The sequence below is a fragment of the Dama dama genome, chromosome 15 (genome assembly GCF_033118175.1).
Source record: "Dama dama isolate Ldn47 chromosome 15, ASM3311817v1, whole genome shotgun sequence".
Taxonomy (NCBI): Eukaryota; Metazoa; Chordata; class Mammalia; order Artiodactyla; family Cervidae; genus Dama; species Dama dama.
In genome coordinates this window covers 30469076-30487458 of record NC_083695.1, presented here as the reverse complement: position 1 = coordinate 30487458, position 18383 = coordinate 30469076, and the positions used below count along the sequence as shown (strand labels likewise).

Below are 18383 nucleotides of genomic sequence, written 5' to 3'. Positions count from 1 at the left end.
CAGATGGGGAAACCATGGCTTAGCGAGAGGTAGCAATTGGTGTGGTATCTCAGTTCACAAAGGGTTAAATGGGACCGTGACTCCAACATGAGTCACTGTCAGGCCCAGCGTCCACCCTTCCCCCAAACTCCCTGCTGCTCTTTTTCTCTGTTATCAACAACCTGTGTGTTTCAGCCACAGTACAAAGTCATGACACACTGGGGGTGGGGGTCATCAGTGGGGTGGGCTTGGGTGGTAGGAAAGTGGACCCCCCCATTGTCTCTCTGAGGGTGGGGAGGTCCTTCCCCCACACCAGGAAGCCCATCAAAGGTCAGAAAGAATGGTGCCAGATAAGGCTGTGGAATTTGGAATTTAGGGGATCTGGAATTTCCCTTATGTGGAAGGCTGATCTCTGCTGTCCACCCTTGGTGAACATACAAGGGAAGATACAGTATATCCCGGGCAGGGGGTGGGCAGCCCAGGCACTCAGGATCAGAGGCGGGATGTCGAGGGGAGGGCAGTGTGGGCAGAGAGAAGGTGGCTGGCTGTTTCTGGAACATCCCTGCCCTGGAGAGGGGTTGGGTCACTGAGTCACTCTGTGGACACAGGTTTTTGCCCTGAAAGAACAATCTAGAAGAATCTAGAATGCCTGTTAATCTTTCTCCATGTTAAGAGTGGAGAAGGGCTGGTAAGGGTGGAAAATCAGGCAGCAACTGAGCCAGTCCAGAGATGACATGGGCATGTCAACCCCCTCCCTCTGCCTCAGATCCCCCAGCTGTAGGCCGGGGGTGCAAGCACTCAGCCAAATGACATCCTGGGGTTGTTGAGAAGCTCAGCTTCATTTGTGAAGGTGCTTTTTGCATGCAGTGCTCCACACCTGCGGGCAGTGGGCACCATATTGACATGTGGTGGGCAGGAGAACTGAACACAGCACGTGACTGATTGACACCACCAGCTCCTGCTCAAGCTAAGGGGACGCTGGGCCCTCATGAGATCCTTTATAAGGTCTACCAGGCTGTGGTACCTAGGACTGCACCCTCCCTGAAAGCACTACAATTCCTGGAAAGGAGCCTTGGGAAGGAAGTCCAGGGCAGTGAGATGGAGATGCCCAAGTACCTGGGAACTTCCGTTCAGCCAGCTTTCTTCAGCAGTGATCAGGGTGCCTGAGGGCTTGGGCAGCCACTCTGGTCCAGTGGGCTGTGATGAGGAGGCGGGAGGATGGCTTACTTCTGGCTCCCAGCAGCCCCTCTCCCTGGAGAGGCCAGACTCTCTGCTGGCCTTACCCTTCCCTTTTCAAGCTGCAAGGACCCAGGGTGGGGCAGAGGAACATGCTGTCAAGGGCATAATAAACGACTTATTGATTGGCAAGCAGAGTTCTCTCGGACCATGACCTTCCGGCAATTATGCCCTCCACTGCCTGCCAAAGGCCCCTCCTGCTCTGTGGAGACTGACGTCTGGCTTGGCCCCTTCCCCCCAGACCACTGGACCTACAGGGGCCTGAGGAGCACAGACAACCCCCTGCAGGCTCTTCCCCATGCTCCCATGTGAACATATGACTATACAGGTGCATGGGGAGGAACATGGTAGAAAAGCCCTTTTAGTGAGGCCAGAATCACATGGCTGGGGGATTCTGCATTTCACAAAGCAGTTCCAAGTTCTGTCCACTCATCCAATCATTCCACGAATTATCACCAAGCAGCCAGTGCTCACTGGGACATCCAGGTAAGTACACAGAGGATAAAACATGGTCCCAGCTCTGGAGAGTGGATGCAGAGAGGGATCCTGGAAAAAGCACTAGATTTGGAGTCTAGAGGTTAAGGTTAGATCTAGACTAGGCTCTGACTCCAAAGCTGGGAGATTAGCAGGTATCACTTCACTTCTCCAAGCCCCATTTTGCTCCTCTGCTAGGGTCTTCCTCCCAGAGACATTCAGTTCAGTTCAGTCACTCAGTCGTGTCCAGCTCTTTGCAACCCCATGGACTGCAGCACACCAGGCTTCCCTGTCCATCACCATCTCCTGGAGCTTGCACAAACTCATGTCCATCGAGTCGGTGATGCCATCCAACCATCTCATCCTCTGTCATCCCCTTTTCCTCCTGCCTTCAATCTTTAAGAACTAAACAGCACAATGGGTTCAAACTGGCCAATATGGGCCCAAGAGCAGGCCCAAGAGCAGGAGGGAGGCCGGGGACCCAGAGGGCCTGAAACACACATGATGGGCAGTGGAGAGTATGTGTACAGGACCCTCACAGGTAAAGGAAACAACAAATTAAGCAACCACCTCCGCATCTTCTACAGCTCTGAATGGAGGTGTACAGTGCAGAATGGAGTGTGTGTGCATGCACATTCATGTCACAAGGGACTGGAAAGGAGGATCTAACACCCACCTGAGCCCCAAGGAGCAAGGTACAGAGCCTTATGTAAGTAGATAATAAATAACATATTCCACATCATGCAAAGCCCTTTGCATACATGAATAATTATGATGTTGGTCCCACCTCCTGCCTGTGTAGCCAATGGTGTGGGATTCATAATCCCCCATTCAACAGAAGAGGAAAGTGAGTCCCAGGGGGCTGTAGGATCACATGGAGCCAGGAGTCATAAATCGGGCGACTTGTGGGTCCTGCCCCTCTCCTCTCTATCTTCCTCGAGGACAGCACAGGAAATCTGTCTCCCCATGCAGGGCTCACTGCCCAGATCTTTAAGCAGACCGGAACTGGGCATTTGATGAGCAAATAGAATGTTGTTAAGAAGCCATGCAAAAAGAAGGAGAAAAGAGGTCTGGGTCTGGTCTTATACCTACTGCTTTCTTACATGAAAGGCAGCAGCCTTTAGATACTATTTTGTGCTTTGCTTATTTTACTTTTACTTGTCAGTATGTCCTAGGAATCTCACCATATCAGTTCTTAGAGAGTTTTAGGATCATTTTTCAGAGCTGCATAGTACTCCGATATGTGGTTGTATCATAGTTTATTCAGTTCCTTTACCAGGGTGTTCAGGTTACTTCCAATATTTTGGAATTACAAATAATGCTGTAATCATTCACCACAAGCATAAGTATTTTTATATTGATAAAAGTGTACCTTAAGGGTAGATTTCTAGAAGTAGGACTGTTCGGCTGAAAAATAAAGCACATATGAAGTTTTGTCAAGTATTGGTATATTAGCTCTCCAAAGGACTATACCAATTTGCATTTCCAACAGCAGTGTCTGAAAGTGCCTGTCCCCCACTGCCTCCCCAATGGAATGTTTGGTCACAATTTTTAATTTTTTCTAGTCTTGTGAGAGATAGTATCTCAGAGTTGTTTTGATTTGCTTCTAAATATGAATGAGTTGTAACATCTTTTTTCATGTGTTTGAGTGTCACTGTTAACATCTTATTTTGTGAATTATCTGTTCATGTCTTTTCCCACTTTTTAAAAAAATTATTTTTATTTATTTTTATTGCACCTGGTCTTAGTTGCAGGATCTTTAATTGTAGAATGTGGGATCTAGTTCCCTGACCATGGATCAAACCTGCACCCCCAATGTTGGGAGTGTGGAGTCAGCCACTGGAATACCAGGGAAGTCTCCTTTTCCTACTCTAAAATCAAGTTTTTTGGTCCTCAATATTTAAGAGTGTTTTATGTATTAGGGATATTAGTCTTTTGTCTGTGGCATATATTATGAACATTTCCTCCTAATCTGTCAAATATTTGTATTTGACTTTCCTTAGAGTGCTTTATCGTCAATTTTTTTTAAAAATTTTATATAATAAAAATTAGCAAGTTTTAATTTTATTGTCTCTGGGTTTTGAGTCATAGAAAGCCGTCCCCTACCCCAACATCGGGCTTCCTGGGTGGCTCAGTGGTAAAGAAATCTGCCTGCCAACACAGGAGATGCAGTTTCAATCCCTGGGTGGGGAAAATCCCCTGGAGGAGGGCGTGGCAACCCATTCCAGTATTCTTGCCTGGAGAATCCCCATGGGCAGAGAAGCCTGGCAGGCTACAGTCCATAGGGTCAAAAAGAGTCAGACACAACATAGTATGCACGTACGCATACACCCCAACATTAAAGAGAATTCACCTGAGTTTCTATCTAGTACTACCTGTATGATAGTTCTGTTTACATTTAGATTCCAAATCCATTTAAAGTTTGTTTTCCTGTTTGGTGTAAAATGTGAATCAAAGATCATCATTTTCTAATTGGCTACTCAGTTGTCCAAGCAGCATTTATTTAAAAGTCTGTCTTTACCCCGGTGATCTGGGACGTCACCTCTGTATATACTATATTTTCATATGCATATGGGTCTAATTCTGGGCTTTCTCTTCTCTTCGACTGGTCTATCTGCCAATTCAGGCACCAGCTTCACATTATTTTAATTATACAGGGATTATAGTATGTTTTAATATTGGTAGGGATAGTTTTACTTCTTTATCCAATCTTGGGCCTCTCATTGATCTCTCTTGTTTAATTACATTGGCTAATACTTTTAGCAGTGTTGGATATAAGAAAAATGGTGGGTGTCCATGTTTTATACTGATCTTAATCAAAATGGTTTTAGTGTTTTTTCATTAAACAAGATACTGGCTTTAGGATCAAGATATATATATGGGTCTTCCCTGGTGGCTCAGTGGTAAAGAATCCACCTACAATGCAGGAGACATGGGTTTGCTCCCTGGGTGGGGAATATTCCCTGGAGAAGGGAATAGCAACCTACTCCAGTATTCTTGCCTGGGAAATCCCATGGACAGGAGCCTGGCAGGCCATAGTACATGAGGTTGCAAAAGAGTAGGCCATAACTTAGCAACTAAACAACAACAACATATCAGTATATATTATACTAAAAACTATTCTTTCATTCCTATTTTCTTGAATGTTTATATCATGAATAAATGTTGAATTTTGTCCAAGGCATTTTCAGCATTTATAGATATAATCACATGATTTTGTTTCCTTAGAATCATTAATATGGTATACGATACTAATTTGGCACTTTATTAATATTAATGGATTAGTCTTGAACCAACTTTGCCTTTCTAGAATAAAAAAGATTTAGTCATTATATATCATTTTCTTCAGAAAGTGGGGGGGATGGAATTGGATACCAATGATGACAGCTACCACTGATTGAACGCTTTCTCTGTCCTCTACATGCATTATTGTCTGATTTGATCCTCAGGATACTGATGTGAACCCCTTTATCATTCAGTGATAAGTGAACGAATTGCTTTATCATTCCCATTTCATAGATGAGGCAACTGAGGCTAACATTGGTGAAGTTGCCCTACCAACATCACACAGCTAGCAAATAAAAGAGACAGGATTGAATTTTAGGTCTCAGTGATTACAAAGGCCATAGCAATATATGGGTAGCATTATTTAGCTGTTATTTAGATACAATTAGAATGCTTATTATTTGATAAGGTGTTAGAAAAGGAACACCTCTGTAGGAACCGGGGGGAGGGTCTGCCCCTACTTTCCTGAACCACGAGCTGCCCTCCTCAGTCCATTCTGCCTGAGCTCGGCAGAGGAAAGATGTGAGAGGGTGTGAGCACTGTGCCTGCAGGCTGCCTCCAGGCCAGGCAGCAAGCAGCCCTCAAGGACTGCCTCATACCCTTCCAACCTCAGCCTGGCTCAGTCCCAGCATTTATGTCTCAGGCTCCAGACAGTGTGGGAACAACTCGGAGAATGAAGACAGGTCCAGGGAGGTGGTAGGCTGTGAGGGAACAAAGCGTAGGGAAGAAAACACTGACCTCCACTCTCTGCTGGTCCTGCCTGCCCCGTTTTCTAAGAACAGGCAGCCGGCCGAGGGATTATGTAACTTCTGGTGGGCATGGCAGATGGCGTGCTGGCTCGGACACATCCAACCCAGCACTGACACTAACCTTCCCTGACGTGGTACCCCGGCCTCCCCTGCTCTGGGGTGTGGAGCAGAGAGGGATGGGAAGCGGCCCAAACTCTTGTCATCCCGCTCAATAGCCAGGGCCAGCCAGGCCATGGGGAGAAGCCAGGGCCCACCTGCCGCGGGAGGTTCCAGCCAGGGAAGTGGAAACGCGGGCCCTCTCGTACCTGCCCCACAGTGAGCAGCTCCCAGGACGTACCGCACAGCCCCTGGGGACAGACCTTGCTGTGTGGGCCTCCTTCCTACTCAGATCAGCAGCCCCTGGGGTTTGGAGAAGTTTCCAAAGCACCTGTCTAGGCATTTTCTCCCTGAGCCCTGCCTAGCATTCGGCTTCTTTTATTCCTTTTGCTGGTGGGTAAACTGAGGCTCAGAGTGGGTGAGTGATTTGCTTGTCACACAAAGACAGAGTTGGTCTCAGGGCTGTAGCTTCCAGACTCCTAGTCCAGTGCTCTTTCCAAATGCATATGACAATGCAGGCTTCCCCTCTTGATGTAACCCCCAGGCCCCAGGCAGATCATCAAGTCACCCTGTGGGCCATCCTGAACCTTAAGTCTAACACTCGATGTGTCAACAGGGTAATATTAGAAAGAAAGGAGGAGTGTAATCAGTGGTTTGCAGATTGATTTCCTTCCAGGTAGAAATAAAAAGGAGCTGACCTTTACTGACCATGCCCCATCTCGTTTCATCCCCCCAACAACAACCAATCAGGCCCCAATTCACAGTGAGGCGATGCAGGCTTGGGGAGTTACAGTTAGTAGTCAGAGCCAGGACTTGAACTCAGCTTACTGATTGTAGGGCAGACCATCTTCCACCGGACAGTTGAAGACACTGAAGCCCAGAGAGGGAATGGGATTAGCTCAGTGACACACAGCAGATTAGCTGCATGGCTAGGATTAGAATCCAGCCATTAGAACTCAATTTAGAGTTCTTTTTGTATGTGTGTGTCTGTACAGAACAGGGTGCACCAGCAGGAAAAAGCGGGGCCAGATCAGATGTGTGGATCAGCTCTGGCTATCTTGTGCTGCCAGGCAGGAGTTCCAGATCAGTGCTGGGGACTCCTGGCAAGAGCCAGCGGGTGCCCAGCTGTGAGGGTGGCGGTGGGGCTCGGACTACTGCTGCCTCGGCTAAGCGCCTGGGGGTATTTAATCTCCTAGGGATGCTCTCTGAATGTTAACACTGGATGCAGTGCTGGGGGAGCCTGCCTTAGCCAGACTCTGCAGCCAAAACTGTTCCCTTGCATCAAACCCAGCTCCTGCCAAGATGCTGGTGGCAGCTATTCTGGAGGGCTGAGGTCTTCGGGCATACCCTGCCAACGAACTTTCAGATATACTGTCTCAGCCCATGCCTACTCCCAGGTCTCGGGACCAGTGTCTCTGCAACAGACATTGTCTTGAGCCACTAGACAGCAAGGTAGAGGGGAATGATCAATGGGCTTGGGGCTGCAAACTGGAAACAAACATCTTTAAAGGGTCTGGACCAGCCTGTTGGGCCTCGTGAAGGCCACCTTGCAGGTAAGTACAATGTTTACCAGCCCAGCAGATGTCTGTCCGTCTGCTTCCTCTGAACACAAGCACCAAGGGCACTTGACTGCAGTCCTTGATCAGTTCTTCGTGGCTCCATTGGATTTCATGAATACATTCTTTCCTACCTCAGGGTTCTGACCACTGAAGGCTTGGCTCTGATTTCCATGGCACCCCATGCACAGTAAGTGATCAAAGAGGGAAAGCAGGAGAAAATGAAGGGAGAGAAGCAGGCAGAGTCGGGGTGGGGTGGGGGCTGTGAGACTCTTCTAAAGCAGCAGCAAGTCCAAAGTGTGGCAGGGAGTGAGTCACAGCAATCTCCCGAGTGAGGAAGGCCTGCATGAATTCCTCATTCATCTGCCCTACACGTGTTTATCAAGCTCTCTCTTCGCGCCTGGGATGGTGCTGTGTACCAGGGACATGTGATCGAGCAAAATCGGACAAATCATACCCTGTCTCCCTAGGCGTGGAGTGTCACAGCTGCTTTCCTATCATCTAGTTGTTCCAACCTCATCCTGCCTCCACTCACTGATCCTGCCTCCTCACCCCCAGGGCCCTGGCTTGAGTGACAAGGAAAACGAAGGGTGGGGAGCTGCTCCATAAGGCGTTCCCCACTCCACCCCATGGCACACCTGAGTCCCATCTCTGAGTCTCACTCTGTCCTGCAGAGTGTCACAGAATGAGCAAAGGTAGGATGAGGGAGGGAGCGAGGAACAGCATTCCTAGAATCCCCGCTCAACTTCTTGCAAGCTCTTCATCCTCCATGGGTGCCCTGGCCCAGGCTGGGCAGGCGGGCGCCTCTGATCGCATTACAGAGCTGCTTGCCTTCAGTTCTGTCTCCTGACGCCAGTAATGCCTCTAGATGCTACTCAAGGCCTCTGGGGGTTGCAGGCTCCTGGGTGATCTCAGCAGAAGATGTTTCTCCCAGACCTTAGGGATATCTCTTGATATCCACCAGGCCCAGGTAGGCCTCAGGGACAGAAAAGGCAGCCTCCTCCTTCTTGCCCCTCTCCCTGACTCTCTGGTCAACCAGATAGCTGCCACCAGGAACTCTCTGACCCCTGCTTTCCTGCCCAGAGAGGCACAGGCAGAGAAGCAGGGCCCAGGCCCAGCCAGGGGGCGACCAGACAGGGGGCGGGGGGAGGCAAGCAGGAGGGAGGCCATGGGAAATCGATGGAACTTGCTCTGTGCCAGGACCGCATGTCTATCTGACGTCACATCACCATCCCGGGAAGGCAAGGGGTTATCCCCACCCCACAGATGGGGATACTAGGGTACACAGAGGTTCAGCCACACAGCCCTGCCACTCGGTAAGAGTCAAATCCTTCTAATTCCAAGGCCTTGGCTCTTTCTACCAGGAAGGGAGCCCTGGCTCCTAAAGTCCTGTTTTATCAGATGATCAGATGGCTGAATTCAAAATCCATTTCATGGGTGGATATGTCAGACGTTCCCATCCTACACTTTAATATACATACCCCCTACCAAGAATGCACTTTCTATTCACCCGAGCTCTGCTTATCCTTCAAGGCCAGTCAGGCACTATCCTTCCCTCCTCCAGGAAGCCTTCCTTAACCAACCACCTGGGTCCACAAGAGCCTTCTCTCAACACCTGAAGGACTTCCTGTTGTATCACTCGATACTTGGCACCAAGAACAATGAGGAGGAGGACAGTGAGTGTCATTGAGTGCTTTAGAATGTGCAAAGCACTTGCATACATTATTTCATTCATCCCCACAAGGATCTGATGAGATTGGCACTGTTACCACTCCTCCTTTACAAATGAAGAAACTAAAGCTCAGAGAGGTAGGTAACTTGCTCCAGGATACACAGCCAAATGCTAGAATAGCCAGGACTTGAACCCAAGTAGTCTGATTGCACAGCCCACCCTCTAAACATCATGCCAGAACCCACTCCAGCACCACAAGCCTGGCGCATGACTCATGATTCAAGAAGCAACACAAATCAATCCAAGGGTCAGGCCAGTGCTTTGCCCACCTCTGACCCAGTACTTCCTCAGATCAAATGAACGTCCATCTGTACCAAGTTTTAGGGCTGAGTGTATTTGTGTTCCAATACCTGGTGTGGGCACAGGATTCTTAAACTCCCAATCCTAAGTTCAACTACACTCGACCCCTGAGAAAGGAAACAGTGAGTGGGATGGCCAGGTCTGGACAGTGTCTTCCTACCACACCCCCCACAGGGCCTCCCTGAGCCTTGGTGGGGGTGGCAGGGTGGGGGAGCAAGTACCTCTTTGTTCATATGCTCAGAGTGCCTTTGCCAGTGGGGCCCTTCTCTGCCTCCCAAGCCCTGCTTAGCATCTGGGGTTCTCCATCTATGAGGCAGGAGATGCTTATGAAACAGGAAAAAGGGACTGAGGTCCCAGAGGGTGATTTATAGCTTTAGCGAGAGAGAGACCCAGGGCCGCATAATGCTCACAAGGGCATTCTAGTCAATATATTGACTTCCGAGAGGGGCCTCTGTAAACACAGTGGTTCTGGGCCTTGGTTACCTCTGTCTCTTGTTGGCTGTAGGGCCTCTTCAGATGGAACCAGATCAAAAATCCTAGAGCCCTTAAGGATGGATCATCCTTCCACCTTTCCCCCATCCTGAATTTACAGAGGGGACCCAGAGAAGGAAGTCACTTGCCTAAGATCACACAGCAGAGAAAGAGCAAAAGCCAGGACCTCCCAACTCCCAGGGCAGGGGCTGCCGGGACTCCAGGCCCTGGACCTCCCGGCCTTCTGGAGGGGGTCCTCTCTGGCATCGCAGGCTGTGCCCGAGTGCTCCCTGAGCTCACTGTGTGCCAGACCCTGGGCTAAGTGCTTTATCATATATCAGGTCATGTGAGCCTCAAAACTATCATTACCCCCATTGTATGGGTGAGGAAACTGAGGCAAAGAAGAGTTAGGTGAGCTGCCCAAGGCCATAGGGTTAGTAAGTGGCAATGCTGGAGGCCTATATTAATCTCCTCAGAACCTCAGCTGGCCACACCACGCACCGGTAGCTGAGGTCCTGAGGGTCCTCTGTGAGGAGAGGGGTTGGAGGGGCTGGGGGTTCCTAGAGGTGTTGACAATTGAGCTTGCCCTCTCCAATCAGCTCATGGCAGTAGCTGGGCTGAGGATTCTGTCCTTCGCTTGTACCCCACTCCATGTTTTCTGGTGGGGGCCTGGCAGAAGGCAAAACAGTATACCTTTCCACACCTCCATCCCCAACGTAATTCCTATCATTGCTTAAAAAGTGTTTTCTGGGCTCACTCCATTTTCAAGAACCACAGAGAGCAAATCAAAGAATAAGAAATCTTTTCCTCTCAAGTGCCAGCCCCAGGTTGCAACTACTCAGAGGTAGTTGAGAGGGGCACCACCCCTTCAGCTGAACCTGGGAGGGACAGAATAGAAATATGGCTGAAAGCTGGCTCACCAAGGATTGGTGTCCACACAGGATAGAGCCCTTGCAGATGCTGGCAGGGCCAACTTCTCAAGATTTGGAGAAGTCTCAGGTGGGCACCCCTGTCCCCATCTTGTCTCCTCTTCAGCAATGCTCTTAGAAAGACCCGAAAAAGAGAGTCAAGGTCTGGCTCACATCACCCTCTCTAGGAAGCCCCAAGGCTCTCTTCTCTGAATAGACAGTTGACCCTTGAACAACACAGCCTTGAACTGTGTGGGTCCACATAAAAGTAGATAATTTTTCAATGAATGTGGTATCTGTATTTTCATTTTATAGATGTTTAAGCTTGGGGATGAGTTAATGTTTGATTAGAGATTACAATATGTGGAATCAAAAGAACTGTTTTGAGTCCTGATTCTATCCAAACCATTTCAGCTTCCTGCTCTTGGGTGAGTCATTTGTCAATTTCTTTATTTTTGAGGCTGATGTAGCAAAGATATTTTCAACTGCTGGGGAGTCAGCGCCCCTGACCCCCACATTATTCAAAGGTCAGCTGCAGTGTCATTGGCCTCATTTGCCACAGAGGCTGTTGGAATGTCACTTACCATTCTTTGGAGTGGACATCAGCATCCCTCACACATAGTAACCACCTTGAGGGCTGGGGCCAGGGCTACTCTGGTTCTGAGCCAGGTCTGAAGTACACGTCCTAAGTGGCACCTGCCTCCCCAGTGGGGTTCTTACAAGGACAAACTGAGGTCTTACATATGAGAGGGTTTTATAACCTGTTAAACAAAAGTTTATCGGTGGGACTATGATTTTCCCAAAGGTCTCTCTAGTCTACAACAGCATACCTTATCCTAGAGTTAAGGATGGCAGGGGAGCCCTTTGTAACCAAGGAAATGAGGAACAGTGGAGTCCAGGGCTCATTTATGTGTCTGTATGTGCCTGCATCCTCTTTTACATCCATGGAGAGTCCCAGGCCCAGCCATGCCTGCTCATGTTGCTCTCCATGGGCGACACTACTCATCCGAGCTCAGCTTGCTTCTTCCCTGGCAAATTCCTGAGGACCCCACTCCTCCTGGAGGACTGAAGCAGGAACCTGACCCAGAGCAGAGAGCAGACCTTCAAACCACAGGACCTGCCACTGTTTTAGGGAAGCAGACTGCAGGAGACCCCAGGACTCGGACTCCTGTCCTCCTGGGGGGAGTCACCCAAGCTCTGGGTCTAGTGAGCTATAGGGCCTGTCTGTGGCAATCCGTTCCACCTATCCTCAAGTGAGGGAGCTTCTTGCCCTTCCAACTCCATAACCTGGCATGCAGACCAAGTGGATCAAAGCTCGCTCACGTGGGTCCCACCTCCTAAGCACATTGGAGCTTCCCTAGTATGGTGGTGACTCACCGTCCCCATGCTACACACACCTATTTACACACACACACCACAGCTGCACCCACTTGCATTACCCACCCCCAACCCAAACACATGCACGCCATCCCGTATGCAAAAGGCACAACTCAAGACATGCGCCCCATCCCTCCTGCACACTTCACCCCACACACACACCCAGCACCCAATGCAGCACCACACCTACCCTCACCTCCCACTTCACACTCCCACCTCCGCCCACCTCCTTCATACACATTCTCACCCCCACCCCGACCCACTCTTCCACGCACACTTTCACACCACAGCCTGCCTTTCTCGAAAAGAGCCGCGCAGCAGCAGGTGGGGAAGCTGTGAGGCGCTGGGGTCAGCCTGTTCTGGGAGGTAAGAAGTAAGCTCCGCGGGCTCACTCCTTGACCGTGGCCGAGAGCTGCCCGGGCTCCTCGGCAGGGGAAGGGGTAGAGGCGGTTGGTGAGGGGGCCGAGGAGGAAGGACCAGGGGGTACACGGGAGAGGAAGGGAAGGGGGAGCGGTTGGTGTCGGTGCCAAGATACGTGCGTCCCCCAGGTACCCGCGAGCTGAATCAGCCCCGCCAGTGCCAGCCTCGGAGATGCTAACCAGGCTGCTTTGTCCGCAAGGGTAAATTCGGGAGCTTCCAGCAACCCAGGGCTTTGGAAGAGAAGGAAGAGGGAACAAAGCGGGGAGGGTCGGGGGAGCGGGGAGGCGGCTGATTTATGCCTTCACTTCAGCAAATGTTTTCGTTGCCATTAGCCTCGCCGAAGTGGAGGGTCAGAGAGACAGGGGCGCGGCGAGGACCCGCCTGCCCTGAGGGGGCGCAGGGACTGGAGCGGTTGGTGCTGGCCGCCTGAGTTCGAATCCAGCGCAATCCAGCCGCCGGCCCAACTCCCAACGAGAAGCCAGGCTTCTCTCAAAAAACCCAGAGGAGCGGCTCACCTGGCCCTCGGTCACGCGGTAGGGTTGGGGACAAACTCCCCAAGCTCCAGCGACACCCGGCTGAGCGCAGGCCCATGGTGGGGCAGGAGGTGGCGCCCCATCCCCAACTTCAGGAGCAAATCAAAAGCAGGACACAGGTGCCCTCCACCCTCCTGAAACTGCCCTTCCTCATATTATTCTAATTACGGCATTTTAAGTTTTCCTTTAAAAAAAGGAAAGTAACAGAAAAGCACAGAACACACTTGTTTGGTTTCATTTTGCCTTCACAGCTTTAATGATTCCATTTGTGGAAGCTGTTTAGGAAACTAGGGAGGAGGAGGAAGAAAAGGCCAGAAGCGCCAGCCCTTAGCCTTAGTGTCTGAATCCTTCTCTCCCTGCATTGAAAGTAGCTTCTCCCTACAACCAACCCCACAGGCAACCCCTAAATCCCAACCTATGACCCCTGCTCCTTAACCCTTTCCTCCAGGCCTCAGGGGGCTCCAAGATACTTCCTTGCTACCCTAATCCCAGCCATAAGGTTCAAATGACCATATGTTTGGTCAGCAGGCCGGGGAGGAGGCTCCAGGATGGGCCATTCAGAAATACCAACCAAGCACTTGGAATGTAAGAGCCTCACCTCCCCTTCAGCCTCATTGCCAAAGTCCAAACCCTCCTTAGAAGATACTGCCGGTAAGGAAGTGGTAGGCAGACCTGACACCCTGCTCTGACGGCCAGGAACAGGTCACAGTACCTCAGTCCAGGAAAAATTCAACAACAAAATGGGTGCAGGAGATGAGTTCCTAAAGCTTCAAAATAAAAATGTAAAAACCTATTTCGCCTCCAGCTATACAAAAGAGTGTCCAACACCTTGTGAACTCATGGACTGTAGCCTGCCAGGCTCCTCTGTCCATGGGATTTTCCAGGCAAGGATATTGGAGTGAGTTGCCATTTCCTTCTCCACAGGATCTTTCCCACCCAGGGATCAAACCCTCTGCTCCTGAATTGCAGACAGATTCTTTACCTTTGAGCCATCAGGGAAGCCTCCATACCAATCAGTATAGAGCTTTAAAATGCTAATATGGAAAAAAAAAATGCTAATATGTAGTCCTGCAGACCAGGGGAGCCTGGATTGTGATTTATCTCACCACGGGCAGGTGGGGGCTTTTACTGAGAGGATCAGTGTTGGAAGGCCAGGGAGGAAGCTACTTTTGGGCACTTGCCTGGTCTTAGGATCTCACCTTGACCTTTGGCCCAGCCCTGTTCCACCTCTCCCAGGTCCATGCTCCTGCAAATCTTGCCCCTGCAAGTCCCAGTCCAACTCGGTTACCAAACCGACTCCATCTTTAGCTGCCTGGCTTAGCCAGGCCTTGATTTCAAAATCTCAATCCCAGACCCACGCGGACAGTCTGCAGCCCAAGTGGAATAAAGGAGCCCTGACAAGAGTGCGGTTTACGAGGCCTGAGTGCAAATCTCAGATCTCTCCATGAGTCCAAGTGTAGTCCTGGGCAGGTCAGGGCCTGTCCCAAAGCTTCAGCAGTTAAATAAGTGGATTGGAAGAGAGGGGAATTAATTTGTCCTATGGAATTCCCAGTTTGTGGGGTGGGGAGAGAAATTACATACAGAATTCCTCCCCTGCAGTGGTCCTCTCACTTTAATGAGAAAAAGAATTAAGACACTCTCGATTTTCCATTTGTTTAAGTGAACTTGGCATTTAGTATAGTGTACAGGAAGACAAGGACAGGCCACCACCAACATACACACACACACAGAGCAAAAACACTAGGAAAACTCTGATTTTAACTGCACCTTAAAAAGAAGTATTACCATGACACCTTGGTTCCTTCTCAACCATCCCAGCCAGAGGCTCATTAATAGCTCTGGGAAAGGCTGAGGGATAGGTGGGAGGAGATTCCCAGCGCTAACCTCAGCTTTTAAAGTGTCCTCTCTGGCCAGTCACCTGCTGACATCTCCTCCTAAGAGTCTGGGGTTTTATGGTTCTGGGTTTGATTTCTCCACCATCAAATTTTATGGCTTAAAAAAAATTCTCAATACTGTAAAGGGAACTCATTTCCAGATCCACTGGGAATAGGAGGAGGGGGAAGGACAGAGAGGTGCCTGCCCATTCAGGAGAACTTGGAGACTCCCAAGACAGACCGTGGATGAGACCATAAGCAGGAATTCAAAGTGAACTGAATCAGTCTGGCTGTTGAACAGGAGCCTTGGATTTAAATCTGCAATCTGTGGTCAAGTGAAGGTAAGATTTGAGGAAAGGCAACATCTTGGCCTTTTTTTCCCCCATCTGTGCAATGGAGCTCATGGGGGATCGCTGGGAGGACCTAATGAATATTCTGGAAGTTGCTCTGTACATTAGAGTACAAGGGCTGTGTAGGAGGAAGGGGCACGTTCTCTGTCTTAAAGGCAGGCTTCTAAGGGCAAGGGAAGGCGGCAGGCTGATCCCACCGGCTGGCCCCTCTCCAGGCTGGTGGGCAGGCAACCCCTGCTGCGCTAAGTAATGAGCACAATTCCAACGCCAGTTCTACTCTGCTAGTGAGAAATCAAAGCCCAGTATTAGAGGCCATTTCTGGCTGGGCACCGATCATGCCCAAATCCATCAAAGCCCTGGGCCTGGGGTTTCTTTTGGGGAAGGTGGAGGCCGGATGCTTTGTTAAGCAGGCAAGGCGGACCACCCCCAGCCTCCCAACGGAGCCTACTCTGCAGCTCTGGAGAACTCCAGGCCAATCAGTCTTGTCTTTCTCCTGCCTACCCAGCCCCCCACCCTCAGTAATCTCGGTATTTATTCCTTATATCCTTGCCCTGCTGGTCAAAGACAGCTTCCCAAGACCCAATCCTGCCCGTGTGCCATTTACAGAGACTTCACCCAACCCTTCAATCACGTCCCCTCAAACACCCCAAAACCAGAAACCAACACCCCAGCCCAGCACCTCCCACATCCAACTGCACTCTTTAAAACAAAGTTGGTCAATCAGCAGCCTGCCCCCTCCCCCATCATTACCTTCCAACTTCAAAACACTGCTTTAAATACCAGAGTCTGCCCAAATCATAATTAACGTGGATCAAATGATTGTGTCGTAACTTTACAACATAGGGCTAGGGGAAAAAAGGGGGCGGGGGGATGTGCTAAAACCAAGTCCTCACTTGGGCCTGGGCCGTGGGAATCATTAATTCCAGAGTGAAGAATCTCTGACTACAAGTTGGGGGGGGGGGGGGGGGGGCGAGGTGGTAAGGTCGGGGGGAGGCAGGCGGGCGGCGGACGTCAACACCTCAGCGGAAGATGGGGGGGGGGGGGGGCGGCTGCGTCATCTGTCCACTTTCTGCACCAATTTTCCTGCCCCATTCTCAGCCTCAACTCAAGAGGACTCTGCAGGATGCGGCCCTTCCCCACCCTACCTCGAAAGCCCGGTGCTTCGGTTCCTGAGAGAGAACGAGAGAGGTGGATGGATCCCGTGAGTCCACCCTGCTCCCCAGGAAGACAGCCCAGTCAGCCGCGCCGGACCCAGTTACAGACCAGCGAGACGTGTACACATCCACGGCGGAAGAGGCGGAATAGCTTTAATTTTTAGTAGCCCACCGACTCCCTTAAGGCACCTTGGTGGGTCCTGAGTAGGAGCCTGGCGAGCGCACCCAGTCGACTCCCCAGACGGGGAGAATGTCAGTGATTCATTTAAAAAGAAACTAGGCAGATCGCTACGTACTCCTCCCTTCAACCACCAACACACAGAAAAAAAAATATCTTCTAGACCCGCGAATCCCAAGATCTCGGGGAAAACTGTACGTGCAAGACTCAGCCCTATTCTCATCGATAACCAAACCCCTGCAAGCTGGCCTCATCCGGCTGGTGGAGCGGACCAGCGCTTCCCGTGCTCCCCAGGTTTCTCGCTCCCTCCTTCTAGTCTGCGGATTCCGGTCGGTGCCGCGGTAGGAGCTTGGGCGAGCCGGGACCTGGACTAGGAAGTTGCCAGCGAACCGGGAACGAGCGCACACCTGGCCTGTGCAGCGACTGTGTGTGTGTGTGTGTGTGTTTTTTACGAGCCGCTGCCAAGCACGCGCAGAACCAGGGGTCCCCTGGAGGCCAGTCTTCCAGGAGGCGCAGACCCCGACTCGGATATCATTCCAGGGAAAAGAAGCGACCCCTCCTTTCCAAGCAGGAGCTGGAGGACCTGCGCACCCCGTGCGAGATGGCTGCATCATCGCCCACTTTGATGGGGCAGAGAAATCTACCTCCGAACTTGGGCGCCCTTGCCTCTTTCCCTACGCGCACTAACGGAGCGATGGACCACCTCAACTTCGGGGCAGAGTGAGGCGCCAGGGTTCCCTCGCCCCACTCCCCCATGCCCGACCGCTCCCTACCTGCTTGACTCAGCCTCAGGTCCCAGCAGAGCAGCAGCGCCAGCAGCAGCGCGCCCCGCGCTCCGCTCCGGGCCCACATGCTCCCTCGGCCCGGCTCGGGCGCCTCTCCCCCGGGGCTCTCTCCCTGGCCCCAGCCTCGCCGCCGCCGTCTCCGCCGCCGCCGCCTCCTCCTCGCCGTCCTCCCCGGCGCCCGGTCGCGCCAGCTCGTGCCCTCCGTTGGGGCAGAGGCAGCCACGCTTCGCAGAGGGCTGCCGGGCGCTCGGAGCGCGAAGGGTGCCTGGCGTCCGCTCTCCGGTCAGGCTCCGGCGCGCCCCTCTCTGCGCTCCTCCGGCGCCGGTACTCGAGCGCTCCCCGGGTTCTCACGTCCTGGCTACGAAGTTGCACGACTGAAGGTTAGAGCGCTCAGCGGCGCTCGCAGCGGCTGACGCCGCGCGGTCCGAACCCCAGTACGCGCGTTCCTGCGCCCAGTTGCTACCCGCGGCTCGGGCGTCTTCGCCGGCCCCAGCCTCCAGCCACAACGCCGAGCGCTGCCGCTCGCTCACCCTAGTGAGTCTATGAGCTGAGAAGGACCAAGCACAGCCGGGGCGGGGCGGGGCGGGGCGGGGCGGGGCGGGGCTTTGGGTGGGCAGGGGCGGAGTCGGCGCGGGGCCTTTCGAGGGGGTGACCGACGGCCTCTTGGGCGCGGCCTCAGCGAAGCTGGGGGCCCTTCAGGGAGGTCCTCGAGAGACGCTGGGCCCGGAGCATTGGAAAACTCGGCCTCTGGATCGAAACTGGAAGCGGAGTCTGCCCAGTTTTCCTTCCCAGAAACTAAGGAAATGTATTTTTGCGCTCCCATTTGGCTTGGCTGTGTCAGCTTTCTCCTCTGATTAAACTCAGGACTCTGTCGTTTTTGGTTCCCTGGTCTATACTATCTGTAAAATCTATGTCTTCTACATGGG

At 51.7% G+C, this 18383-nt stretch overlaps 1 protein-coding gene across 2 annotated transcripts in view; it reads right to left on the bottom strand.

Moving 5' to 3' along the window:
- Positions 1–17994, bottom strand: part of UNC5B (unc-5 netrin receptor B) — an 89153-nt gene extending 71159 nt beyond the window's left edge. For both annotated transcript variants that reach the window (XM_061161737.1, XM_061161738.1), the window contains exon 1: positions 17446–17994. In XM_061161737.1, the coding sequence (XP_061017720.1) occupies positions 17446–17524 (79 nt within the window). In that variant the 5' untranslated portion in view covers positions 17525–17994. The remainder of the gene's footprint in view (positions 1–17445) is intronic.
- Between the last annotated feature and the right edge of the window lie 389 nt (positions 17995–18383).